The sequence below is a fragment of the Pezoporus occidentalis genome, unplaced genomic scaffold (assembly GCF_034315485.1).
Source record: "Pezoporus occidentalis ecotype Australia unplaced genomic scaffold, CSIRO_AGI_Poc_V1 ctg81, whole genome shotgun sequence".
Lineage (NCBI taxonomy): Eukaryota > Metazoa > Chordata > Aves > Psittaciformes > Psittacidae > Pezoporus > Pezoporus occidentalis.
This window is the reverse complement of record NW_026916170.1, coordinates 3,116,005-3,143,446: the sequence shown is the minus strand read 5'-3', so window position 1 is coordinate 3,143,446 and position 27,442 is coordinate 3,116,005. Positions and strand designations below refer to the sequence as shown.

The 27,442-nt window shown below is 42.6% G+C and overlaps 1 protein-coding gene across 6 annotated transcripts in view; it reads right to left on the bottom strand.

Annotated features, from left to right (window-relative positions):
- Nucleotides 1-366: 366 nt before the first annotated feature.
- The window catches only part of SHROOM2 (shroom family member 2), a 134,754-nt gene continuing 107,678 nt past the window's right edge, over nt 367-27,442 (bottom strand). For all 6 annotated transcript variants that reach the window (XM_062603689.1, XM_062603684.1, XM_062603685.1 and 3 more), the window contains 5 exons: nt 26,552-27,310; nt 22,428-22,979; nt 21,348-21,525; nt 7,690-7,962; nt 367-3,206 (listed from right to left, as the gene is read on the bottom strand). In XM_062603689.1, coding sequence (XP_062459673.1) covers nt 2,940-3,206; nt 7,690-7,962; nt 21,348-21,525; nt 22,428-22,979; nt 26,552-27,310 — 2,029 coding nt within the window. In that variant the 3' untranslated portion in view covers nt 367-2,939. The remainder of the gene's footprint in view (nt 3,207-7,689; nt 7,963-21,347; nt 21,526-22,427; nt 22,980-26,551; nt 27,311-27,442) is intronic.

The following is a 27,442-nucleotide window of genomic DNA, read 5'->3' as shown; positions in this document are numbered from 1 at the left end:
ATTGCCCGAGTAGAAAAATCTTAACTCCTTCCCAGGTATACTTGGTACGTCGTGACATACCAATTTATTTTATCCACCTCATAACACATTGTCCTTTCTGCCCTCCCATAGTCACTTAAAATACACTTGAAATACTGAAGAGACCTGAACATGTTTCTGGCACTTACTTACACTAGGAACCTGAGAATGATCAATCAATCAACATGTTAAATAACCTGTGAAAAGACACCAAGCTACTCCATACCACAAGATAACTGGCCCTGCCTTTACAACCTACAAGCACTGTCAGCAGACACCACAGGATGGCCAATGCCGCATAGCAAACAGTAGGTTTTGACAGTTAAAACTGCACACAGAAACTAACTCTGCATTGAAATATACAGTTTATTTTCTCAAAGTCAAGCAATACCATTTGTCAGTAGGTGAGCGTTTAAGTGTCAGGCAGGAAAACTGTACATTTTCACTCTGGGCTGCAGGATCCAAACAGCTGGAGAAACATTGTGGAAACCTTTCACTATATAAAGGGATCTAGAGTTGAGAACAACTTTGGGTGAAGAAACGGCCATCCCCAGGATGTCAAAGGCAAAACATAGCACCAGATTTTTTCAAGAAGCAACAGTATAGCTATTTACAGATTTACATATAACATTGGGAGGCAACCATCTTCACGTTCACAGGGTGAGAGATTTTCAACAGTTTTAAAAAAGAAAGAAGAGAATGGTGTCTACTCAACTGTTTGGTGAAAAGGATAATATACATATATCTTTCACAATATTGCTACCTTTTATAAGAAAGATCTAAATCAAAGTACTGTATACAAACACACGGTAATTATATTATTATTCACATTTCACACACACATTTCAGAGTAACCACAATATGTAATTTCTTTTAAAATGCCACAGATAAAACAATGCACACTTTTCTCCAAGCTAAAAGACAAGCATAATTTATTTGGGAATTGTTTAGTTTTGGATTCGTTATTGTTAAGGAGTAAGTTTAAGGACAAAAGGATCACTTGTCCTAGGAACATAGCAGCATACAACTGTGAGATGCTAGAAGACTACATTTCTGAACCAGGAGGAAGAAACTAAGGTCAGCTGCAGGCCTTATAAAATGGTAGCTCCATCTGACCTCAAGTGATACACATCAACATCATTTCACTAAAGATTTGATCCATGTATACAAAGTAGTGCACTATAAGGGGGGCAACAGTCCTTTTAACATTTGCATCTGTCTGTACAGGAACAGGTTCCAGAAGATTTTTGCTCCCCAGCTCACAAGGAATTCACTGATCAGTGCCTCTCCAGTTCTCTCCTCACAAGAGAGGACTGGGGGCAGAACTACAGAAAACCTTTTAGTGAATGGTGGAACTTCAGGAATAACAGCAAAAATTCTTTTCTCTCTTTTCAACACCTAACTACCTGTATTTTCAATCTGCTTAGCTATAGACTGGCATTCACATCAGCCTTGAAAATGGCTTCTTGTCGGGCAACCTGTTTGTCTGTGGAGACAGAAACATCTTCCGTTCTACAATGGAAATGGCATGTACACAAAGTCATCCAAGACTTCTCTTTGCCTGCAAAACTTTATCTTAACATAGAACTTGACATTTAGACACTACAGAATTTCTCTGTACGTATATGAGCAACTCAGCGCAACCTATTACTGCGCTAAATCATGAGTTAGCACCGCTTTTTAGAGCTACTGGAAATCATCTAAGTCAATGGCAGTAATAGAGAATACAACCAGTACTCTGATACTGTGAACTAGCATTGTCTCATTTATCACTGTGCAATCGAAACAAACAACAAACCAACCCCACTTATGTTCACAGTTACAAAGCAGAACTGCTCCGAGTAGTGCATGGTATTTACATGGCAGAAGTGTTTATACTGCATTTGGTAGTCTGAGAAAGTGGAAAGAATGAACAACATTACGTAGGTCAACTTCAATATAACTTAACTGTCCATATAAAACCATCACAATTTTGAGCAATCAGAAGAAAAATAGAAGCAGTGTCCTTAGCCTACATTTATTTTCATAAAGTGTGGTGGGTTTGGGGGAAGAAGAATAATCACATGCATTAAAAAACACAAGAAAGAGCAGGTAAGCCTTCTAAATAATTTAAGTAAGAAATGTTTTGAACAAAATCAGCATAGTACTTCCAGCCTGTTTCTTAAATCAACTACAACCTCGTAAAGAAAATCACTTGCATTGCAGTAATAAGGTGTACAAATACGTCTTGCAAAATAATGCTTACAAAAATGTGCAGCAAGGCAGCCATTAGGTGATTTGCAAGCTGGTTTAAAAAGTGTTTAACTGAGATTGATTTTACAATTATTTTCTGCAAGGGGAAAGTGCCATCCTATATACAATATTACAAAAAAGTGTCTGATGCCACAGGATCAGAGTGACACTACATTTCAGCAATCTGAATATATTAGCTGTAAGATGTACGCTTCCCCTATTCAATGGGTCTTTAAAAAACAAAAATTAAAAGACACTCAATTTAGAACTTCTAAATTTGTGTGCATTCACAAATTGCTGTTGGGTTTCCCAGCAGTCTGTACAGCATCTGAACATAAAGAAAGTATACACCCTAGTCTAAAAACATTACTGTTTGCATGCACAACTGCCACAGACTTTCAACTTACTGAGCAGAAAGGTTAAGAGTCTATCCTTTCCTGTGGAGCCTTCTGCAAGTTAAACAATGAGAAACAGCTGTAGAGACCAGCAATAAAAATGTGTTCTAAAAAATTAAATACATCATCCCAAAAAATGAGAGCATTATTGCTGTTGTGAGAGCTATCATTCTCTTGTGCACTTGTTTCTCTGCTGGACACTCAGACAAGCCAAGATACTCATTTGTATCCTTGGAAAGTCCCCCATCCCTTCCTTCTTCCCATTTTTCACATCCTTGGTCAAACTCAGTCCTCTTATTTGAGCCGTTCAGGTTGGAGGCTATCAGTCAGACACTTCAGCTGCTCTTCCCCCAGCTTGATCTTGTCCTCAAGCTCTCGCTGCTCAATGATGAGGGCTGACTTCATTTTTACAAAGTGCTCATAGTCTGCTAAGTTCTCCTCGCTCAAGTAGTTTGCCAAAATGTCAAAGACGATGCGCTCTCGACGATCCAGGTTCTCCTTCAGTTCCTTTGCATCTTCATGTTGCTGGGTTAGCAGCTTCTGCTTCTCTACCAGAGTCCGCTTAGGAGAAAAGAAAAACAGTTAAAAATTCACCAGGGGACAACAGCTTCAGTGTTTAAGACTCAAGTCTGTTTTATCTGCAAAGACAGCGACTTTCCTGAGAGGTGGAATAAGGTTGCTCCTTGAAGTTTACTCTAATAAAATGCATTAACAAACAGAAAAAACATGTAGTGAATCAATAAAAGATGCACCATTAATTTCTCTTGGCCTCAACAGCAAGAACTTCAAAGACTACTTTACTATTTAATAGTTCAAAATAGTTATATGAAGTATAGCTGCCTTTGAGAAACATCAAAGTTCTCCAAATTAAGACTCAGCAATGTCTTACATCTTCAGTACACAGCACTGAACTTCCACACTGAAACAGCTGTGCTTAGAGAACCCAGAAAGACTAATTAAGAGAGCAATTTCTTCTTCCACAGCTCCTGACACTGTGGCATTTTGCTGTTCTGCTGCAATCCGCATGGCTCCTCTATGAAATGTGAAGTCATGTAGTATTAAGACATGAGCAAAAGCTGGGGCAAGACAACAGGAGGGAAGTAAAAAAAAAAAAGCAGTATCTTCCCAGAAGGGCTGTAAATGTTCTGCTTTATGCCTTCACAAGAGACAAAGTAAGAAAAAGGAGGGTTGAATGGAGACTCACAACGGAAGAGGATAGGAGCTATATCCCATTCACATATATGCATGAGCAATATGGGTGAGGTTCATTTCACCCAGCTTCACCCGTCTGTACAGTCAACAGCCACACCTGAATCACTCAGCTACGCTCCCTTAGCAGTATATGGAAAGAAATGTTATTAATCTGACCTAAGTCAGACGTCTGCCTAGAAGTGACTTCAGCAACAGAGTATGGCTGGCCTCCTCTGACATCAAGAATTCCTGTACAGACTTCTGAACTTAATTAAAAGTGCCCCTAAGAGGTACCACTCCATAACTTTCAGCTTTGCTTCAGAAATTAATTTTCTTTGAGAAACTATGTCTTCAAAAAAAATCAGTCTGATCAAATAAATGTGTCCCTTTTTTTCGTTTGAACTTTACGTTAAATCACACATGCTGTAATAAGCCCAAAGGTTTTACAGAAAAGTGCTTTTGTAGACTGCAGAATAGTCTTTTCAAGATGTATGAGACAAATGGGGATACAGACCAGCAAGCTTTAAGAGACCTATCTGCCAGAGTTAGATAGGCTCTGCTCAGAGTTGTCTCTCTTTTATCATATATATATATATGTCTCATATATATGAGACATATATATATCACATATCCTGCCTCTTTTTTAAAGACAGCACAAAGCTCATAGGGTGAAACACTTTCAGACTTGTGCTCTCAATGTACTTAAAATACACTGCCTAGATGAACTCAGGATTCAAGACAGCTATGGAAGGCAAGTCACAGAAATCACATATTATTAGATAAACTACAATTTAATCTTCCTTTAAGCTTATGCTAAGGAAAAAAAACAACACTGCAACTTACAAGCAGAACTATCTGCTGCAAGAGATGGAAGTACTGGCTTCCTAAGTTCACCAGAGGAACTAGAAACCAAGCTCAAATTTGGGAGAATGGCTACACCTCTCCTCAGGGCAGCCCTGCCACTTGTGTGAACATTGAGCAGAAGCAGCAAAATTAAACGAAATCTGATGAGCACAAGACAGCATGTATCAAACAGCTGGTTGCTCAGTTGTAGTGTTACCTGCATAACCTTGGGATGAAATAGCTCTGGTTTTCAAGCTATTTGCTATTACTGTCAACATACACGAGAACAATCGGATGCTTAGTCCTTCATAACAATACCTGAGATTTAAGTTGTATAGTTACTTCTTACCAAGCCTATGGCATGACCAAGATGAACATGAGTAACCTGACAGTTTAAGGAAAGCAAACATTACTTTTGTGAACTCTGAATGACACCTTAGTACCTCTGCCCTTGCAGAGGCTTAGGGAATGCCTAAGAGAAGTGGTATGCAGAAAAGAAGAAGGCAAATGAGATACCTCTTGAATTTGCTTTTACCTCTATCAAAGATGGCTGACACCAGAAAGCCTGTTTTGAAGGGTCAAGTGAAATACACTGTAGCAGGTTCAAGACACCATTCCTGAGATGGTTCTTTGAGCAATGGGTAAATGGCTCAGCAAGCCTAAAGGCAGAAATGATGTCAGATGGCTTCGTCTATCAGTCTTCAACCAAGCAGAGTGCAAAGGGTTTTCTGCAGTTAGCAATGCTCTGAAGCCCCAGTGAAACACAGGCCACCTGAAGCTCCTCTGATGAAACAATCTTTAGCTCTTTCTGTTGAGGAGTTTCTTCTTTGTTTTGAACCACAGCCATGTGAAGATGAACTCTCTCCATATACTTGACCCTCTCAGCATCCAGTTCTTAAACCATCCCTGGTACTTGTTCCTAGTCTTGCAATAGCAGGTCTTGTGGGCGTAGGCACCTGGTCACATATGTGGACTGCTGGTTCAGTGCTTTAGGATTCTCAGCACACTCTGCCTTTGATTGATAAGGAAAATAATGAGAAGATGCTGGTCTCACTGCATGGAAGGAAGGGGGCTGGTAGCTATTTCAGATGAAGCCTGTTTCAGAAGCTGAAGTTGAAATACCTGGTACTTTTCCTTGTGGCAAGACAGACCTATGACAGAGCATCTAATAGCCAGAATATTATTTCAGCCATGATGATTTGCCTGCTGACAGACTGACTGTTTAGAAAGCTGCTGAGCTGTAGGTAGACCCTAGAAAGTGGAAAAACTATCAGAGTAGTTTATTAGACTGCGTCAGCTAAATAAAAATAAAATCAGTGATCACTAGAGGTATGATCCCCAGGGACTGAAGTAATCTCCTGTTTTGTATATATGGTACATTAGTAGTTCACCAACATCACCACGTGACCTACAAAATGCCAAAGGACAGCCAAAATTCAAAGCCATGCACATACAACCCTACAGGCATTGTATCTATACTTGAAGTACCTGGGGACTTGATCCATCTGAGAAGCATCTCCAACTAACACTTCTAGATATATTTCTGATGTTACTATGGCAAGACCTTGGCGCCAGTGCACAAGAGGAATGGGGATTAAAATATGTTAAGGATTTGGATTTCTGCCAGTCTCCATTCTACAGCAGAGCACACAATTCCTGACTACCCTTACTACACACCACCTCCTTACCTTCTTCCTTTTCCACACCTAGCCAATAAGCTATTTTTATCACAGCTTTCAAACTGTGTTTCCTATATGCTTATATCATCTGGTAGCTCTTTCCCCAGCTCACACTCCCATCTTTGAGCCCATTAGGCAACCGCAACCACATTTAGAAAAAAGGACTCTGAAGAAGGATTAAATTTCTGTAAGTTTCAGAAGCTTTGATCTGCCCTCTAATAAGCTGTCAAATACCTTCCCCTCCCCTCAGTCAGAGAGGGGCCTTGGACAGTCATTAAACAAATACGTTTGGCAGCAGCTAGGGCCAAATAGCAAAAGTACAGCTTCAGACTAGTCCCAGCACTTAACTGGTTCCTATTGGTGAAAGAATGGAGCGTGCTGAAGAAACACAACATGAATCCACAGGCCATTGAAAGAATTCTGTTACAACACTTAGGTGTATTGCTGGCATTTCAGTCCACAGCTACAAGCCAAAAATCCCACTTTACATTCATTTAACTGTAGAAGCTACACTCATTTGACAGATACCTGCCCCCCACCCTCTCTAATTTTAGCCTTTAAGTTTCACACATGTCTACATCTCTTCTTTGGTGCATATCTGTATTGCTAGGTATCTCCTGCTCAGCTAGGGCCTGATGGGATCTGGCGTTAAACAAAATGGTGCCAGCAGAGGTGGAACCCAGTAGGTAAGAGCACCTTGAATGCTCCTGAAATTTTCACGTCTGCTGGGATTCCTCCACATCACTATTGGGCTATGCTTGGAGTAAAATGTGTTTTCTATTGAAAAATTCTTTTTGCAATGCCTCCCTCCTGCTCCCCCAGCTTGTTCTTCTGTCATTTCTTGCTCTTGTTCCTCGCTAAGCATTGTGGAGGAAGCTGTAGTATAGGACAAATACCTAACAACCTTACAGATTTTTGTTTGTATCCTTTATCTATATCCTTTATCAAGATCCTTGTTGAGTATAAAGAAATTTTCCACATTACAGCAAAGTGACACTCTTTTCCCCATCCTGAACTGTTATTTTTGTCTTCCTCCTTGTTACACTCCTATCAGTGGTTCCCTTCTTTCTTTAAGCTTTCACTATGAAGTCTAGTTTCCAGCATGTTGAACCTCAAAACACCGCTTTTTCTTGGCAATCCACTTGTAGTTCTAATATTTCAAGCAAAAGCAGCAAGGCAAAGAGAAAAATTCTAAGAAATCATGAAGCAAATGTCTTTGTGAGAGTTATCTATTCACTGTCCCTCATCTTGAGTGCTCCAATTGAGATAAACAAAACTGAGAACTGCCCCCGCCCCCCAACAGCTTTGATATTCTTATTGGCCTTTCTCACCCGTTCTTCAGCAGAGGTATTTTCATCCAGGTTATTAATGGCATTTTCCACACGGGCCAGACGACCCGACAGTGACAGCAGGAGGTTGACCACTTTGTCAAGGTCACCGATGAACATCTTGAATTTGTCGAACTCATTTGGTTTGCAGACTTCTTTCACAATGGCCTCTACCTCCTCCCCCAGTATATTGTTTGCTTGGATGTCTTCCAGAAGTGTCTCACGTGCTTCCCTCAGCACCTGCAGCTTCCTACTAATGCTGTCAATAAGTTCTTGCTGTGGAAAATAAGGAGATGAGAATTTATTAGCACTACCGCATTCTTCTGCACTTCTGAAAGTCATGTCAGAAATCTAGCATTTTAATACACTGAAACTCCATGTGGCATTGACAATGACCGCACTACAAATAAACATAAGTATATGCCTAAGGTCTGTACCTCTGGACTCAGAGGTTCACGATGCTCAGCTTGAGACCTGTGTTAATACAATTTATCTTTGTGGCACAATATGAAGGACTCCCACCCTTCCCCCAGCAAATATTCCTGCTGCTGCTTTGAACAGTTTCAAAGCCAGCTATGGAAGAGCATAAAGTACAGTGCATCCTTTTCTCTCTAAATACCAGGTCCATAATACCTTTCTGAAACGCTACACTTAGAAAGACTGTACCAGTAAAACAATGCTGTATTTTGCACATAACACGGTTAAAATTAGGGCACTGTCTAGCTTTTTCTTCCTTTCTGCATGTTAGGATCCCTCCAATAGCAGTCCTTCCACTTTCAGAAAACCTTAGCTTTAACAGCACATTACAACATTTCTGTAGGAAAATCGCAATCCCTGTGGCACGAAACAGAGAATAAAACCTACTTTATCATACAAAGCAGCTCTATGTGAAGCTGTGCAAAATGGCTCTGTCAAAGGATCAAACAAGCACCTTCGGCTGTCACTGTCCTACCTCAGGCAAATACACCACCTCATCTACAGTTTGCTGGGGTTTCCCACTGCATGGGATACACATGCCCAGGTTTAGAAAAAGCATGTCAGGTGCATCACCAGCAGAGCCAGACCAAGAACCCAGATCTCCTCCTTCAGTGACCTGTGTTCCATCTGTGCTGCTTGGCCACCTCCTTGCTTTTGGACAAGAGGTCTTGTTTCTTCTGTGTCCATTAGCTTTCATTTGTGCACAAGAGGTGGAAGTCAGTTCAGCTAGTCGTCTACTCTAACAGGAGATGAAGCATACCCTAAAAACACCTCACTCATTTAAATGTAGATGCCTATTTAGTATTCAGCTAATTTCAGGTAAGAAAAATTCCCAAAGCACTCTCTAAACATACACCTCAACACAATTTCTAAATGAAAATGACATCCTTTAAAATAATCATTATTTCAGTCCCCCTTCCTTTTTTTTAAAAAAAAAAAAAAACAAACATAAAATTCTTCATGCCATTCTTTAGGAACTCTGCTTTCTAAACTCAAATCTGATTACAAGCCTACATGATTACCCAGAAACATACTGACTGCAGTCACTGCCAATTTATTTTGGGAACAACAACAACCAAACAAAAAAAAAAAAATAAAAGAAAGTCTGCCATCTTAAGAGAAAGCAACTAAACCCTGAAAATTTAACAGCCATTTCGAAAGCAGAAATTCAACATAGGGATTATCTGGGCAGGTTTTCTCCCTTTTGATTTAAGATACTAAGGCCAGGTTAAACTGGATTTGGGCTGTTAGTCTGGATGTCCAAAAGATTAAGGTAGTAAGCAGTTCTACAGATGCCTGCTTTACTGACCGATTAATCTGCAGGATTTGATTTCTCCCCCCACCCTCGTCTCTCAGTGCAAATGCATTTTGATTTGGATTATGTAGGTCAGTCACAGTGCTACCTTCTCATTTCCCTCAGATGACACACACATGCACAGTGCTGCTGTTTCACCACCAGAAACACAAGGGGATACTGTTACGCTCTGTTATTATCTTAAGTTTTTCACTTCAGCAGCCATTTTCCCAGTAGCATCCTATTTAGATGTCCCCAGGCAGCTGAAGCTAGCATCTAAAGGATTGCTTTTGCAGGTGTGAAGGACGTAAGTACTTGCCTCTCCAAGACTGTCACATCTATTAAAGAGTTAGGATTACTGATTGCTTCCTACTCAGACAAAGCAGTCTTTGGATAAAGCAACTGTGGGCTCACTACATGCTTTTGCTAACCAGCAGAAAACCTGTATTACATGCAATATCTACTGAGCCAGAAAAGCTCCAATCTACATCTTGAAACTGGCAGATGAATAATTCATAGCTTTGAATTCTGTACCAGTAAGCAGGAAAACAATAAAATCTCATCTTTTTCCAGTAATTCTTGCTGATCTGACTAGCAACACAGAAATTACCTTCAGTGCTGCTAAGGTGGCTCACTGCTTGCCATGCTTTACATATATTACTCAGCTCTCAGCTCACCATTTCACATGAATTCAGGCCTAAAGCAGAAGAAACCTGGTATTCCGCAATCATTTTTACACTCTTCAGGAGTTGCTGTAACTCTCTCTAAAGGCCATGAGGACTTCCTACTCAGCCACACATGGATTTTCATTACTAAAAAACCACTCTTATAGGGTCTTTAACATCTGTTCAGTATTTTATAATTGTGGTAAACCTACATTATACTCAGTATGTTAAGACACACACATTCCATTCCTTCTAGTTGGGAACACAGGGATCAGCCCTCCCTCTCTAACTCCCCCCCCCCCCCCCCTTAAATTAATGACTCCATATGAAATTCCCATACTTATTTTGAAATAATAATAATAAAAAATAAAAAGCACCAGCACACAATTCTGGTTTGCAGAGAATGACAAATACTACAATCATTCCATGACGGACTGCAATTAAGTTTTCTCATAATGGAACTGATTTCAAGGAATCAAGGAACAGATTCTGGGTATATGCCTCCTCTAAAATAACTGAAGTCATAAAGTGGGCTATTAAAGTATTCAAGTCCTTAACAATCCCTTGTTAAACTGTTGCCAAATATGTGAAGCTGAGCCAAGTTATATATTCTGGCTGTTTTATAAAGATGCCTTGACCCACTTAGCATGAGTTTTATGTTTTCTGACAAGATCCAAGATGAAAGCCCACTGAACTGAGTGCTTGCATCTCACCGTATGTTGAGGAGCAGGGAGAGGAGTAAGAAGCAATGTGTGTCCACACTATGTATATTCAGAGAAGACAACGGGGAAGCTCTGCTAAAAGCTTTTCATTAAATACTTCCTATCGCATATGATTAGTGGTGCATACTGGAGATAAAGGCAGGAGTATATGAAGGGTGAGTATGATTTTCCTGTTCACAGACACTAACAAAAATAAATGGCACTTTTATAAGCTTGAAGTTTAACTCTTTAGTCTGTTGGGCAAAAAAGAAAGGTTTAACACCCCTCATACAAACACTCCATAATTAATGAGAAGGAAACTAATTCTAGCAAAAATTATAAACGTGAGAATCGCGTGTGCCACCAGATAAAAACAATTTGCTCAAAAAGCAGTGAAATCCTTAATTTGTCTGAGTAGTACAGCTGCCGGATACAGTGGCTGTCTGGCAGAGGGTAAGTACAGCTTTTGTGCTGCAACCATACCACGTCCCCAGTGCTGCACACCATATTGAACAGTGTGATGCAGCAGGGGCAGAAGGAAGGAAGGAAGGCTGAGGGAAAGAAAAAGCAAAGTGGTAACAGAAAACACTACAGCTCCCTCATGTGCAGTGGCATCCACTCCTGCAATGAACTAGAGGTGGGAATCTCCTACAGAATCTCTCATCTTAGAAGATAATTCTTTGGGACTGGATTATTGAAGGCACCCTGGCAATTCATCATTAAGCAGAGAGCTGATTTCAACTGAAAATATTTGCACACCACTGCACTAGTGGCTTAGGTGAACAGAGTTAAACTACATCCTTTAATTGATCAAACAGACCATCTCCTCCAGCTTATCCGTACTGGGAGCTATAATTAAAATATTTTGTGCCAACTAACTAAGGAAATGAGTGTGATGATTTTACATAGCACAACATTTTCTCAAACCACAGAAATATCATTATATTATCTTTTAAATACCACAGAATCACAGAATGGTTTGGGTTGGAAGGGACCTTAAAGATCATCCAGTTCCACCTCCCCTGCCATGGGCAGGGACACCTTCCACTAGACCAGGTTGCTCAAAGCCCCTTCCAACCTGGTATTGAACACTGCCAGGGATGGGGCAGCTACAGCTTCTCTGGGCAACCAATGTCAGTGCCTCACCACCCTGACAGTGAAGAATTTCTTTCTAGTATCTAATCTAAACCTACCCTCTTTCAGTTTAAAACCACTTCCCCCTTGTCCTATCCTTTATGCCCTTGTAATAAATCCCTCCCTCTCCAGATTTCTTGTAGCTCCCTTATGGATGCTAGCCCTGGCACAGAGAGGGGCCAGCTAATGGGGATGGCCTCAGCACTGCAGGGTTGGTTTCTGGACTGAGAGAAAAGAAAGAACCCTAGGTTTGTTGATGGAAGCCAAATGGCAGACAACACTCTGGGATGCCCATCAGCTGTGCCCAGGGCAAGGCCAGAGGGCAGGGGCAGGCCCCTGGGATTCCTGAGCGCAGGAACTGCCTGGGGCCAGCATCCCAAAGGCCATCCTGGGAGGAGGGGCGGTGGGCGGGGCTGCACTTGGGGGGAGCGATTACCTGATGTTGTAATGCCACACTTAGCAACACAAGGGCCCGGGACACAGGGGTAGAGGGGACACTCAGCCACATGGCAGAGCTGGCCCAGAGGGCAAAGACATGCAGGAGGTAAACACGGTTTTGGAAAGACTGCTTTGGGGGTGTTCATTAATTTTTATTCTGGTTTGGGGCTTTGTGGTTTGGTTGTTTTTTTGGTGGTTTGTTGTGGTTGTTTTCGGGGATTAGGTGTTTTTGAAGGGTGTATTTGGCTTTTTGGCTTTGATTTATTTACTTAGGAAAAGGAAAATGAGGGAAGGGCAGGGGAAAGGAGAGAGACAGGAGAGGACAGGTGAGGGAAAGGCAAGGGAAAGGAGAGTGAAAGAAGAGAAGGGAGATGGAAGGGAGAGGAAAAGACAAATGAAAGGCGAGGGAAAGGCGAAGGAAAGGCGAGGGAATGGAGAAGGCCAGGAGAGGGAAAGGAGAGGGAATGGTGAGTGAAAAGAGAGGGAAAGGATGGGGACAGGAAAGGCATAGGGGAGGGACAATTGAGGAAAATGAGAGAGAAAGGAAAAGGAAAGGAAATGGGAAGAAGAGGGACAGGTGAGAGAAATGTGAGGGAAAGACAAGGGAAAGCAGGACAGGAGAGGGAAAAGTGGGAGAAAGGTGAGGGACAGGCGAAGAAAGAAGAAGGAAAGGCAAGTGAAAAGCAAGGAAAAGAGAGGGAAAGGCCAGTGAAAAGAGAGGGAAAGGATAGGGAAAGGCAAGGGAGAGGGAAAGGCAAGGGACAATCAAGGCACCGGTGAGGGACAGCTGAGGGAAATGAGAGGGAAAGACAAAAGAAAGGAGATGGAAATGAGAGGAACAGGGGAGGGAAATCTAAGAGAAAGACAAGGGAAAGCAGAGGGACAGGAAAGGGCAAGATGAGAGAAAGATGGGAGAAAGGTGAGGGACAGGCAGTGGAAAGGAGAGGGAAAGGCAAAGGAAAGGAGAGAGAAAAAAGAGGGAAAGGTGAGGGAAAGGACAGGGAAAGATGAGTGATAGGAGAGTGAAAGATGAGGGAAAGAAGAGTGAAAGGCGTGGGACAGGCGAGTGGGAGGGACAGGCGAGGGGGAAAAAGAGGGAAAGGTGAGGGACAGGCAAGGGAAATGGGAGGGAAAGGTTCGGAAAAGGTTTGGGAGAGGATAGGGAAAGTCGAGGGAAAGGGAGAGGTGAGAAAAAGGAGAGTTAAAGGGGAGGAAAAGGAGAGGGAAAGATAATGGAAAGACAATGGACAGATGAGGGAAAGGCGAGTGGTAAGTGAGGGAAAGGCGAGAGACAAGTGAGGGAAAGGCGAGTGACAAGCAAGGGAAAGGAGGGGGACAGGAGAAAGAAAGGTGAGTGAAATATAATGGAAAGATGAAGAAAAGACAAGGGAAAGGCTAGGGACATGAAAGGGAAAGGTGAGGGACAGGTGAAGGACAGATGAGGGGAAGAATAGAAAGTGATGGACAGAGGAGGGAAAGATGAAGGACAAGAGAGGGAAAGGTGAGGCAAATAAAAAGATGAAAGGGAAAAGATAGGGAAAGGTGAAGGAAAGATAAGGAAAAATGTGGGAAAGGTGAGGGAAAGGAGAGGGACAGGACAGGGAAAGGTGAGGGAAAGATAATAAAAGGAGAAAAGGAAAGGGAAAGGAGAGGGAGAGGAGATGAAAAGGAGAAAGATAATGGAAAGACAGGAGAAAGGCTAGGGACAGGATAGGGAAAGGTGAGCGAAAGAAAAGGAAAGAGGAGGCAAAGACAAAGGAATGACGAGGAAGAAGGGGGGTGGTTAGCAGGTTGAGAGAGGTCCTCCTTCCCCTCTACTCTGCCCTGGTGAGACCACATCTGGAATATTGTGTCCAGTTCTGGGCCCCTCAGTTCAAGAAGGACAGGGAGCTGCTGGAGAGAGTCCAGCGCAGGGCAACGAAGATGATTAAGGGAGTGGAGCATCTCCCTTATGAGGAAAGACTGAGGGAGCTGGGTCTCTGTAGTTTGGAGAAGAGGAGACTGAGGGGTGACCTTATAAGTGCCTATAAATATATAAAGGGGGAGTGTCACGAGGATGGAGCCAGGCTCTACTCAGTGGCAAACAATGATAGGACAAGGGGTAATGGGTACAAACTGGAACACAAGAGGTTCCACTTAAACTTGAGAAGAAACTTCTTCTCAGTGAGGGTGACAGAACACTGGAACAGGCTGCCCAGGGAGGTTGTGGAGTCTCCTTCCCTGGAGACATTCAAAACTTGCCTGGACACATTCCTGTGTAACCTTATCCTCCGGCAGGGGGATTGGACTAGATGATCTTTTGAGGTCCCTTCTAATCTCTAGCATACTGTGATACTGTGAAAAGATGAGGGAATGATGAGGAAAAGAAGGGGGAGAACACATGGAAAAGCAAGGGAATGGCAAGGAAAAGAAAATGGAAAGGTGAGGGATGGGCATGGGAAAGGCGAGGGAAAGGACAGGGAAAGGTGAAGGAAAGATAAAGGTAAACAAGGGAAAGGCAAGGGACAGTACAGGGAAAGGCAAACGAAAGATAAGGAAAGGCAAAGGAAAGGAGAGGGACAGGATAGGGAAAGGCAGGGGAAAGATAATGGAAAGAATAATGAAAGGCAAAGGAAAGGAGAGGGACAGGATAGGGAAAGGCAGGGGAAAGATAATGGAAAGAATAATGAAAGGCAAAGGAAAGGAGAGGGAAAGGAGATGTAAAGAAGAGGGAAAGATAATGGAAAGACGAGGGAAAGACGAGGTAATGATGAAAAGAAGTGGGAGAACACAGGGAAAAGTGAGGGAACGGCAAGAAAAAAATTGGAAAGGTGAGGGAACGCCAAGGGAAAGGTGACGGAAAGGACAGAGAAAGGCAAAGGAAAGATAAGGAAAGGTAATGGAAAGGAGATGGACAGGATAGGGAAAGGCAAGGGAAAGGTAATGGAAAGAATAAGGAAAGGCAAAGGAAAGGAAAGGAGATGTAAAGGAGAGGGAAAGATAATGGAAAGACGAGGGAAGGATGAGGAAATGACGAAAAGAACTGGGAGAACACGGGGAAAAGTGAGAGAATGGCAAGAAAAAAAAGGAAAGGTGAGGGAAGGTCAAGGGAAAGGCGATGGGAAGGACAGAGAAAGGCAATGAAAGATAAGGGTAGACAAGGGAAAAGCGAGGGATAGTACAGGGAAAGGGAAAGGAAAGATAAGGAAAGGCAAGGGAAAGGAGATGGACAGGATAGGGAAAGGCAAGGCAAAGATAATGGAAAGAATAAGGAAAGGCAAAGGAAAAGAGAGGGAAAGGAGATGTAATGGAGGGGGAAAGATAATGGAAAGATGAGGGAAAGACGAGAAAGGCCAGGCAGAGGCAAGGAAAAGACAAAGGAAAGGTAACAGAAAGATGAGGGAAAGGAGAAAGAAAGGGGAGGGAAATCTAATGGAAAGACAAGGGAAAGACGAGGGGAAGGCTCAGAACAGGACAGGGAAAGGTGAGGGAAATACATGGAAAAATGAGCGTAAGATGAGGAAAAGATGAGGGAAAGGCAGGGGAGAACACGGGGAATAGCGAGGGAATGGCAAGGAAAAGAAAATGGAACAACGAGGGAAGGACAAGGGAAAGACGAGGGGAAAGCTACAGATAGGATAGGAAAAGGTGAGGGAAAGATAAGGAAACATGAGCGTAAGACAAGGGAAAGATAGGGGAGAACACAGGGAAAAGAGAGGGAATGGCAAAGAAAAGAAAATGGAAAGATGAGGAAAGGACGAGGGAAAGACAAGAGAAAGGTGAAGGGTTACGACAGGGAAAGGAGAGGGAAAGAAGGAAAGATGAGTGAAAGGTGAGGGAAAGGAGTGCCACAGGATAGGGAAAGGTGATGGAACAATAATGGAAAGAAGAAAAAAGGCAAGAAAAAGGAAAAGATGAGGGAAAGGAAAGGGATAGGATAGCGACAGATGAGGGACATGTGAGGCAAAGGAGACAGGAAGGAGAGGTAAATGCAAGGGACAGGATAGAGAAAGGTGAGGCACAGCTGAGGGAAAGATGAGGGTAAGATAATGGAACGAAGAGGCAAAAGGCGAGGAACAAGCGAGGTAAAGGAGATGGATAGGAGAGGCAAAGATAAAGGGAAGATAAGGTGAGATACAGCAGAGGGAGAGAAGAGGGCGAGTGAAGGAAAGATAATGGAAAGAGACGGAAAGGCAAGTGACAGGAGAAGTACAGGATAGGTAAAGACAAGAGACAGGCAAGCAAAAGGAGAGGGAAAGGTATGGGACAGGAGAGGGAAAAAGAATGGAAAGATGATGGGAAGATGATGGAAAGGATAGGGAAAGGAGAAGAAAAGATAATAGAAAATGAGGAACAGATGAGGAAAAGGCAAGGGACAAGAAAGGCAAAGTTAAGGGTTAGGCACGAGATAGCATAGGAAAGGCAAAGAAAATGGAAAGAAGAAGGAAAGGCAAGGGAAACGACAGAGAAAGGAGTTGGATAGGCAAGGGAAAGATAACAAAGGTGAGGGAAAGATGATGGAAAGATGAGGGAAAGGTGAGGGAAAGGCAAGGGAAAGCTGAGGGACAGGATAGGGAAAGGAGAGATATAATAACCGACAGACAAGGGAAAGACGAGAGAAAGGCAAGGGATACGACAGAGAAAGGCAAAAGAAAGGAAAGGAAAGATGAGGGAAAAGCAAGGGAAAGGAGTGGGACTGGATAGGGAAAGGCGATGGAAAAAGAATGGAAAAAAGAGCAAAATGCCAGGAACAGGATAGAGAAAGGTGAGGCACAGCAGAAGGAAAGATGAGGGTAAGATAATGGAAAGAATAGGCAAAAGGCGAGGAACAAGCGAGGGAAAGGAGATGGATAGGAGAGGGAAAGATAATGGAAAGACAAGGGAAAGGCAAGGGACAGGAGAGGGAAAGATAATGGAAATAGATGGAAAGATGAAGGAAAGGAGAGGAAAAGATAATGGAAAAATGAGGAATAAACGAGGAGAGGGATAAGAAAGGGAAAGGTAAGGGATAGGTGAGAGATAGTATAGCATAGGCAAAGGAAAGATAAGGAAAGGTGAGGGAAGGGAGAGGTACAGGATAGGGAAAGGTAATGGAAAGAAGAGGGAAGGGCAAGGGATAGGAGAAAGAAAGGCAAAGAAAACATAAAGATGAGGAAAAGGCAAGATAGGGAAAGGTGAGGGAAAGGTACAGAAACATAAGCAAAAGGTGAGGGAAAAGAGAGAAAGTATACAGAAATGTGAGGGACAGGAGAGAAAGACGAGGCAAAGGCGAGGGAAAGGTAACAGAAAGAGGAGGGAAGGACAAGAGAAAGGCGAGGAACAGGATAGGGAAAGGGGAGGGAAAGATAATGGAAACACGAGGGAAGGGTGAGGGACATGTGAGGGAAACTGGAGGGACAGGCGAGGGAAAAGAGAGGGAAAGGAGAAGGACATGCGCGGGACAGGTGAGGGACAGGATCGGGAATGGAGAGGGACATAACAGAAAGAAGAAAGAAAGAAGGAAAAGCAAGGAAAAGGTGAGGAAAGTCAACGGAAAGACAAAGGAAAGGCAAGGGAAAGGCGAGAGAAAAGTGAGCAAAAGATGAGGAAAAGGCGAGGGAAAGGTGAGGGACAGATAAGGGAAAGAAAGGGGAAAGGTAACTGAAAGACGAAGGAAATATGAGCAAAAGGCTAGGGACAGAAGAAAGAAAGGGAAATATAATAGAAAGGTGAGGGAAAGACAAGGGAAAGGCTAGGGACAGGACAGGAAAAAGGAAGGGAAAGGAGATGGAAAGGAGAGAGAAAGATAAGAAAAAATGATAGACGAGAGAAAGGCAAGGGACAACCAAGCAAAAGACAAGGGAAAGGTAATTGAAAGATGAAGGAAATATGAGCAAAAGGCAAGGGACAGGAGAAAGAAAGAGAGGGAAATATAATAGAAAGTTGAAGGAAAGACAAGGGAAAGGCTAGGGACAGGACAGGAAAGGGGAGGGAAAGATAAGGAAATGTGAGGGAAAAAAGATGGAAAGGAGAGGCAAAGAGAAGGGAGAAAGGACGAAGGGGGGAAAGGACGAAGAGGGGAAAGGACGAACAGGGGAAAGGACGGAAAGGAGAGGGAGCGATAACGGGAAGACGAGGGACAGTATAAGGAAAAGCAATTGAAAGGCAAGGGAAAGGTGAGGTAATGATAATGGAAAGATGAGGGAAAGATGAGGGAAAGACGAGGGAAAGGTGAGAGACTGGTTAGGGAAAGGCAAGGGGAAGATAACAGAACAACGAGGGAAAGGAGAGGTAGAGGAGAGGGACAGGATAGCAGAAAGACAAGGACAGGTGAAGGAAAGGCGAGGGAAAGATGAAGAAAAGATGAGGGACAGGACAGGGAAAAGTGAGGCATGGGCAATGGTTAGGGTTAGAACAAGGGAAAAAGGAAAGAATGACAAGGGTACAGCGAGGGTAGTATGAGGGAAAGACTAGAAAAAGAGGAGGGAAAGAGGCAGGAAAGACAAGGGAAAGCTGAGAGGAAGGTGAAACAGAGAAGAAAGGGAGAAGATAAAAGAGGGAAGACAGAAGACAGAAGAAAGAGAGAAAGGGAGAAGAAGAAAGGGAGAAGAAAGGGAGAAGAAAGGGAGAAGAAAGGGAGAAGAAAGGGAGAAGAAAGGGAGAAGAAAGGGAGAAGAAAGGGAGAAGAAAGGGAGAAGAAAGGGAGAAGAAAGGGAGAAGAAAGGGAGAAGAAAGGGAGAAGAAAGGGAGAAGAAAGGGAGAAGAAAGGGAGAAGAAAGGGAGAAGAAAGGGAGAAGAAAGGGAGAAGAAAGGGAGAAGAAAGAAATAGGACAGAAAGAAGGCAGAGAGAAAAAAAGAGAAGATAGAAGAAAATGGGTTTACATGTTCCCAATAAAGACTGAGATAGGAGCGCAAAAGGAGGGAGAATGGAGAGATAAAGGTCAGAGAAAGGAGAGAGAAAGCAGAGAGAGAAAGGAGAAACGAGAGAGAACAAGCAGAGAGAGAATGGAGAGAGAACAGAGAGAGAAAGAGAGAAGAGGGAGGGCAGAGAAGCGAGAAAGAGATGAAAAAAGAAGAAAGAAAGAATAAAGGGAAGAAGAGAGTAGAGAGAAGAAAGGGAGATGATGAAAAGAGGGAAGAGAGAAGATAGAAAAGAAAGAAGAAAGAAGGAGAAGAGAGAGTAAGAAAGGAAGAAGGAAGGAAGAAGGGAGAGGGAAAGGAGAAGAAAGAGAGAAGAGAAAAAAAAGAGTACTGCAGGTGAAGTCTTATAAGACTTCAGAGTAGAGAGGAAGAATCACCTCCCTCGACCTGCTGGCCACACTCCTTTTGATGCAGCCCAGCATATAGTTGGCTTTCTGGGCTGCAACCGCACACTGACAGCTAATGTTAACCAACATCCCCAAGCCCTTCTCAGGGCTGCCCGCAATCCATCCTCTGCGCAGCCTGTATTTGTGCTTGGGATTGCCCATCCCAGGTGCAGGATCTTACACCTGGCCCCGTTGAACTTCATGAAGAAGTTCCCCTAGTTCCATAGGGATTGTGTTAACCTTATATCAGAAATAAAATACCAAAGGATGGGGATGAATGGGAGGGAAAGGCAAGGAAAAGAAGAGGGAAATGAGAAGTAAATGTGAGGGACAGAATAGGGAAAAGCAAGGCACAGGTGAGGGAGAGACAAGGGAAAGGAGGGGGAAAGATAATGGAAAAACAAAGTAAAGATGAGGCAAGGGACAGGTGAGGGACAGGAGAAAGAATAGCGAGGGAAAGGTAACGGAAAGATGAGGGAAAGGTGAGGGAAAGGAGACGGAAAGATAATGGAATGATGAGCGAAAGATGAGAGAAAGGCAAGAAATAGCCAACCAAAAGACAAAGGAAAGGTAACAGAATGACGTGGGAAAGGCGAGGGACATGTGAGAAAAAGGAGAGGGACAGGTGAAGAAAAGATACCACAAAGACAGCGTAAAGACAAGAGGAAAAAAATGGAAAGGCGAGGGAAAGGTGAGGAAAAAGTGAGGGACAATAACTGAAAGATGAGGAAAAGATAAAAGAAAAGCAAGGAAAAGATAATGGAAAGTCAACGGAAAGACAATACAGGCAAGAGAAAGGAACTGGAAAGATGAAAAGTTCAGGGAAAGAAGAGGGAAAGCTGAAAGGTGAAAGGGAGACGAAAGAGGAAAGAAGAAAGAGAAGAAAGAAGAAAAAAGGAAGAAGAGAGAAGAAAAAAGAAGAAAGAAGAGAGGAGAGAAGAAAGACAGGAAAGAGAAGAAAAGGAGAGCGCAAAAGGAGAGACACAGGAGAGAGAGAGATAAAGGTCAGAGAAAGGAGAGAGAAAGCAGAGAGAAAGGATAAAAAAGGGAGAATAAGCTGAGAGAGAATGGAGAGAAAACAGAGAAAGGGAGAAATGGAGAGTTGAGAAGACTTGCCCTTGCAAAGGGCATCTTCCACAGAATAGACCAAGCTCATTAGCTATCTCTCACAACTACATTTATTAATTTGGGTGGTAGAAATAAAGAGGAAAGTGTTTTCATGAGTGACAAACCAAATGAAGAAAAAAAAAAGCAAAAAAGCAACTGTGTAGCCATGTGTGTTCCTTCTCTCTGGTGACAAACCCTGGACCTAAATTCTGCATCTCAAAAACACAGAACTAAAACCACCACCAGTTACAGTGGGCTACATAAGCACTCCTGTTTCTTTGTACATAGCAAGTGAGAGAAATATATGAGAAACTCAAATGCAAAACAGTATTTGAAAGTAACCTCCCCAAAACTTCTCCCCTTGGGACCTTCCACAACATGCATCAAGCTGCAAAAAAACAAATTCATAGTTGGACACATAATATTTTTCCCTGTCCTTTCCCCTTCCATTTCTCCTCTCAACCAATCCAGGCTGATTTTCCAAGTGATCTTTCATATCTAAAAAGCCTTTTATTTAAGGGTGTTTACCTAGCAAATTCACAGTTAATGAAATGCATTACACTTTTGAAATGTCTTTTACCTTCTTTTCTGACAAGTCATGATCCAGCTCATCTTCAGAATCTTCCTCACTCTGCTGCTGCTGCTGCTCCTGCATGTCCTTCATTTTAATCAGCAGCTCTGCCTTTGGTGCAGATGTGCTGTAGTAAGTAGAATTGGTTGTGAGGGAGATGGCAGACGGTGCACTCTGGTCCTCTTTCCTGGTAAAAAGCCAAAACTTTTATTAGCTGCCTTGACACCCTAATCACTGCAAAGAAAGGACAATCTTTTAAAGCCATCATTTCACCAAGCAAGCAGGGGGTTCAACAGAAAGCCATTATCTAAGTAAATAGGATAAATAAAATCTGGTTGTGAAGAAAATTTGAACTCAGCACATGCCCATCAAAAGCTAAAACTGAAGACCTTTCATCATTACAATGAGTGAAATGGACCCAAGATCCCTCAAGCTGGAAACAAAATGTAGTTACATTTTTCCAAGTAGTACAAAGCCCTCAGCGTCATAGAAAGTATCCTTTCAGACTTCCAAATGTGGGATACTACAACCAAAGTATTTATCTTTTTGATTATGGTATTACACATGAACTTCATGAGCAGGCTACAACTCAATTTGATTACTCATATCAAGAAAACAAAAGACCCACAGAACATCACCATGGATGGAATTTAATGGAACTCAATCTTTTCTTTGTTCTCATTCACTTCCAGGAAATGTCTCATGCCCATTTCAAGCTGTCTTTTTAAATTTTCATCACATAAACAAGGGTAAAATATTTTTTCCTTCTCTATCCAGTTATTAAACCAGATGATCTTGGTAAAGTATCTAATCACTATGAAATGGAAGAAGATAGTTATTCCTTAAGTTCTCACGCAAATAAGTTTTCAACGAGATCTTAAAAGGAAACTTGTCATATTGTGCAACATTGTTCTTTTTCTGTTATTAAGGGTATACTTAGCAGTATTATGCTTGACCACAATTCTGACAGAAAAAGTCTCAGAAAAGCCCCAAACCTCAACAGCAGGAAGATCCTAGCCTTCACCCCCCCTTAGAAAACTGACACCCTTTGGTCAGCAGCTTACAAGGAGTGCAGAAAGTAATACTCACTTTTCCTCTGAAATTTTTGGAGAAGGAACTTTTGGCAGAAGCTTCCTGCGCTGTTGAGCTTCCTCCAGGAGGTGTTCATCTTTAGGGAATATACCAACCATCAGATCCATTGTTGTTTTTATTTTCACATTAGGATCTAGGATGTCTGCTAGAGATTTATCTCTTCCCACAATCTCTCTGGCTAGCTCCTCTGACTTCCAGTCTTCAAAAGTCTTCTCTTTGGCCTTTACGTAGCTGACTGCTGGTGTGGCAGCACTGCTGTCCTTCAAATTGCTCCCAGGTTCTTCAGCTGGTTGAGGGTCAGCTGGTTTGGTTCTGGCTTCTGGCTCTGGCTCTACACCTTGCCTGGTGTAAGCACAGAATCGTGAATAGGATTGCTCAGAAGTGCTGAGTGTTTTAATCTGGTCCTTTTCCAAACCACTGGGTAAAGCAGGAGGCTCCATAGTACTGACAAGACACTGCCGACTCTCCTTTTCTGCGCTGCTCTCAGAATGAACTATCTTGATGGGAACCATTTTCACTGTAGTATTGTTGTCTATAACCCTTTCAATTCTGGAAAAGAAGAAAATCTCACCTTTTGAAATGGAAGAACCTTACATCCCAATTCTTATCCTCTCTAATCAGAAAGGAAGCCCAAATATGAAAAAAGGAAGATAAGAGATCTAGGTAGTGGAATTTGTGTATCTCAAACCCTAAATCTACATGTTTTCTGCCCACACATGTTATACTGCACTTTTGTTTGTTTCCATGAATATGAGGGTCTAATCTTAGCAGCCAGGACCCAGATTTGAGAAAGTACCACTGAACTGTGTTTTACTCCTTTGTGGCCACACATACATAGGAAAACACGCCTCAAGCTCAAACCTCACTGCCTCATGCAGATCCAACAATGGCTTCAGCTTTTGGCCTAACAGGCACCTTAGTTGCCTGGGGAGTTTGTGATGCTCTCACATTAATTCCCAAGTCTTCCAAGGAAAGTGACAACAGAACAGACAGAAGCATCCTGCAGACTAGGCCTTTGCTGAGCTACAAGAATAGCAAGTAACTCACTCATGGAAAATCTGGAAATAATTCAAAACTTAATAATATGATTAAAAAAAAACCTAAATCTGTACTTGTAAAATTGCACACAAGATACAGAAGTTTAATAGATCCCACCACAGGGTCCTAGTTTTCTACTTAAGAAAAAACAGCCTCTCAAGAGTGTAACACACATTTGTGGATACTCCTTTTATGGAAAGCTTATAGCACAAATTCTGTACGGCACAGCACAAAGGGCCAACTTGGACATTCAGTCAGGAAAGCTATTTAAAGAGGAAGATAACTTAGATTTTTGAACTGGACAGTAACATGTTAACATTACTTGAAACATCTGCACTGCACGTAAACCATGTAAGAAACTGAAGTCTGGTTTGGTGGTTCTGAGTTTGCAGGAAGTTTAAAATTATTGTCATACTGTGGGTTTGGAAGCTCCACAGCAAGTGAATGAACACTGCCTACTAGCTACAGTATCTGGTTTCATCTGGCTGTGTAGCTTGTCGCTGTTCAGATAAGTGACCAAGACATACTATGGCCCTTTTCCTCTAAGGGTGGGTGTGTCACTTTCCTTATAGTTTATTGTGCTGTATTTTTCTTATATTGGGAATAGCAAAATCTGTTTGACTTCATATTTTTCAGAAGCTGTATCTTACATCTAAACATACATTCGCTTGCAAATAAATGTGCAACCTCCCAATAGGTATTTACTTCCCACAAGTGCTTTGCAGACATGCTTTGATACTGATCCCACTTTTGGGGCAGGTTTTCTAGCCCATGCTGAACGCCACCACTCCCATTCAGCTGGGTGTTTTCAGTCAAGGCATCTGTCATTTTAAAGAGCTCGCTCCTTTGTCTACTACTCAGCCCCAGCTCCCTGCCTGCAGACAGGGGCTCTCCTGCCTGCTGCCTCTGCCCTGACCCTTTCTCTTGCTTGTTTTAAGTAAAGCCCACACCTTTTGGACTCCACCAGACTGTATGGAGGAACACGCTTTTGAATTTGAGGGAAATGCATGCATGTGTAAGTCTGGGGGGGGCAACTGGAAGTGAAGAAATGAGCTGAGCATAATTTTTTACCTAAAATGCCTGGCATCTGTTTTGAAACACGAGTGCATTCCTTTCAGCATAGTAAAAGATTTTCCAGATATTTAAGGCATCATCAAGTCAACTGACTGCAGTCAGAGCAAAGACAGTTCAACACCAGCTACTTCATAAATCCTGTCTCTACAGTCGCTACCCTTCAGATTTCTGAAGGTTTTCCACTTGTGGAACTGTGGCATGAAATTTTGACTTGCAGCAATTCTGCTTGTTGCCACTACAAAGCTTTTCTTCAACCACAACCACAGTCACTCCTTGACCTGAGTGTAGGTTTACTGCAAATCTACTGATGCACATCTACTGATGCACTCTTTTATTACTGCTAAACAGTCATCTTGGGAAATAGCCGGGTTCTGCACACCACTAGTATTTCCTTATGCTGCATTATTCTACCTAAAACGCTGCAGGAAACCCTTCCTACTCACTCAGTTTATCCTGCTGCTGAACCAGACACCTTTCATAAAGAAAAGTAAATAGCTACATGCTGACATCATCAAACATTAGCTGCCCACAGCATGTAAACTGCCATGTCCAAAAGCTCACATGCTAGAAGTCAATAAAAGCAATAAGCCAAATCTAATTGGCTGAATATTAAGATAAATCTACTGGACGTATTTCTACCATATGAAATAAATACCATATAGAAGGTTCAGCGGTATGGCTCATGTGTCTCCATTTTTTGCCTTACCTGCTTTACTGAGTAATTATTAGCTGAGGACAATACCTTGTGCACAAACAAGAGCTATCTGGGCTTAAGAATTTTAAATTTGCAGGGTAACTGTATCATTCAGATATGTTATCATTCAGATATCAGCATACAGGGACACCTTAGGGTTCCCTCCAACATTAAAGCCTAGTAAAAAGGAAGGACAAATACAATTAGCCTTCTATGCAACCTTAGCATCTATTCATTAAGCAATACACTAAGGAAGTCACTACTGTCATCTACCTTTGCACAGACATGCTAGGGTTCACATGACATGTAGCACTTTTCATAGTAAAGCGTATTATTACGTCACGTTAAAAGCACTGCAGGATGAAATGTCATGTTTCTCCTCTGGTTACAAGAGGAAAAACAGAATCATAGCATCATAGAATGGTTTGGGTTGGAAAGGACCTTAAGATCATCTTCACCCCTGCCATGGCCTGTTTAGGAAAAAAAGTAATTCATGTTTTCTATGTCATAAGGCACACTGGGAAACAGCATGATTGAGTCTATTCAAACTACTTACATTACTATGGAAAAAGTTATTCTAGCTACTTTTGCCCAGAGAAACAAACTCTGCGTTCATTCAGCTTGGAGGTTTTATTTTCATTCTTTAACTATGAATTATTGTGCCAGAAGATTTATGAAAACTAGGATTCCTGAGCTTCCTGGAAAAGTTTGTTATCTTACGGGAGAATAACGATATGATATAGTATATTAGCAGCATATGACAGACACAGAAATCTATTTCAGTCGGTTTGCCTAATTCTATCTAGACTGGGAAAGGACTCAATTTCTCCTGCTGAATCTTCAGCCCATCTCAACACGAACAGTGTTGTGGACCCCGCAGCAGGCTACCTGGAGTGCCACATGTTCTCACGAAGCACGTGGAGCTTCCCTTCCCACATCTGCTTTGTCCCTGCAACAATTCATACTTGTATACAGGCTTGGGTGGAGGAAATGATGACAGAGAATCTTCTGATTTCAACCAGACTTATAGAGGAAAATCCATTTGAACCCATCCCTTTCATTTTGTTCTAACTACTAGCTGTTAACACCTGAGCAGCATCAGTCAACGAAAAGAAACCACAGACCAGTTGAAGGACTTCAATGGTACCAACTGGAATTTCACACGTCTTAGGTCTCTTTATGACATGCTGTCATGGCTTATGCTTAATGAATGTAAAAGATGTGCTTTTAGTAAAGAAAATTAACAGTCAGCCATTAATAAGATCTAACTGGGCAAAAAGTGATAATAGATTAGTAAAGGAGTTATATCTAGTACCTGGCTGGGTTCTCATCCTGTAGAGACACAGGAGGTTTATCAGTGAGCTTCTGTGGTGCGAACTGAGGAGAAGGGGACCTTGATGTCTCCATGCCAGGTTTTTGAAGATACTGATACTTGGAAGATAATACAGACTCAGACCTAAGGTGCGTTTTTTCTTCTAAGTGCTGACAAACATTCTCTGTGGATGATGCTTGCCGGAGCTGCTGTGGATTAGCACTCTTCAATTTTCCATTGAAAGTTGCAGGACTCTGACAGAGAGAGGAGTGACTGGCAAATACTTCAGCAGAGCTGGGGGACGAGGATGCAAAGGGCCGGCTGGGCACTGCCCGCAGAGATTCAGAAGATGTGCCGAGTGACAGTGCAGGATTATCTGATCGCTTGTATTTATCTATTTTAGGTGGTGGTGGCCTCTGAGGAGCAGGTCCACGCTTCTTGTTCAGCAGCACTGGCTCTACCCTATGGCTTTCGTCTCCTCTGTCCCGGGACAGAGAGGAGTGGTTCTCGTTCAAGGTCTGTGGCTCAGAGCAGGGGAGATGAGGCAGACTATGATCCTTGCTCTTCTCATTCACGTTTTCCTGAGAGTATCGGTAATCACTAGGCAACGTCCCAGACCTCCCCCGACTCTCGTGAGGCAGAACTGCAGGCTCTTGCGCATGCAGAGGTCTGACAGATGCCTTCCACTTGTGCCCTAAATTCTGGTCCAGCTGATCCCTCTTCTCCTGTGGGTTTTCCCTCACGGCCCCTGTGTCAGTTTGCCTAGAGAGAAGAACATGTCATTAGTGTGCTGATTTATTTCCTTCGGTGCGAGGCCACTGCACCAACCCAGGAAGCTTGAACACCAAGATCACATAGAACATTTAACATGAACTCCTCTGATCTACAGCAAGT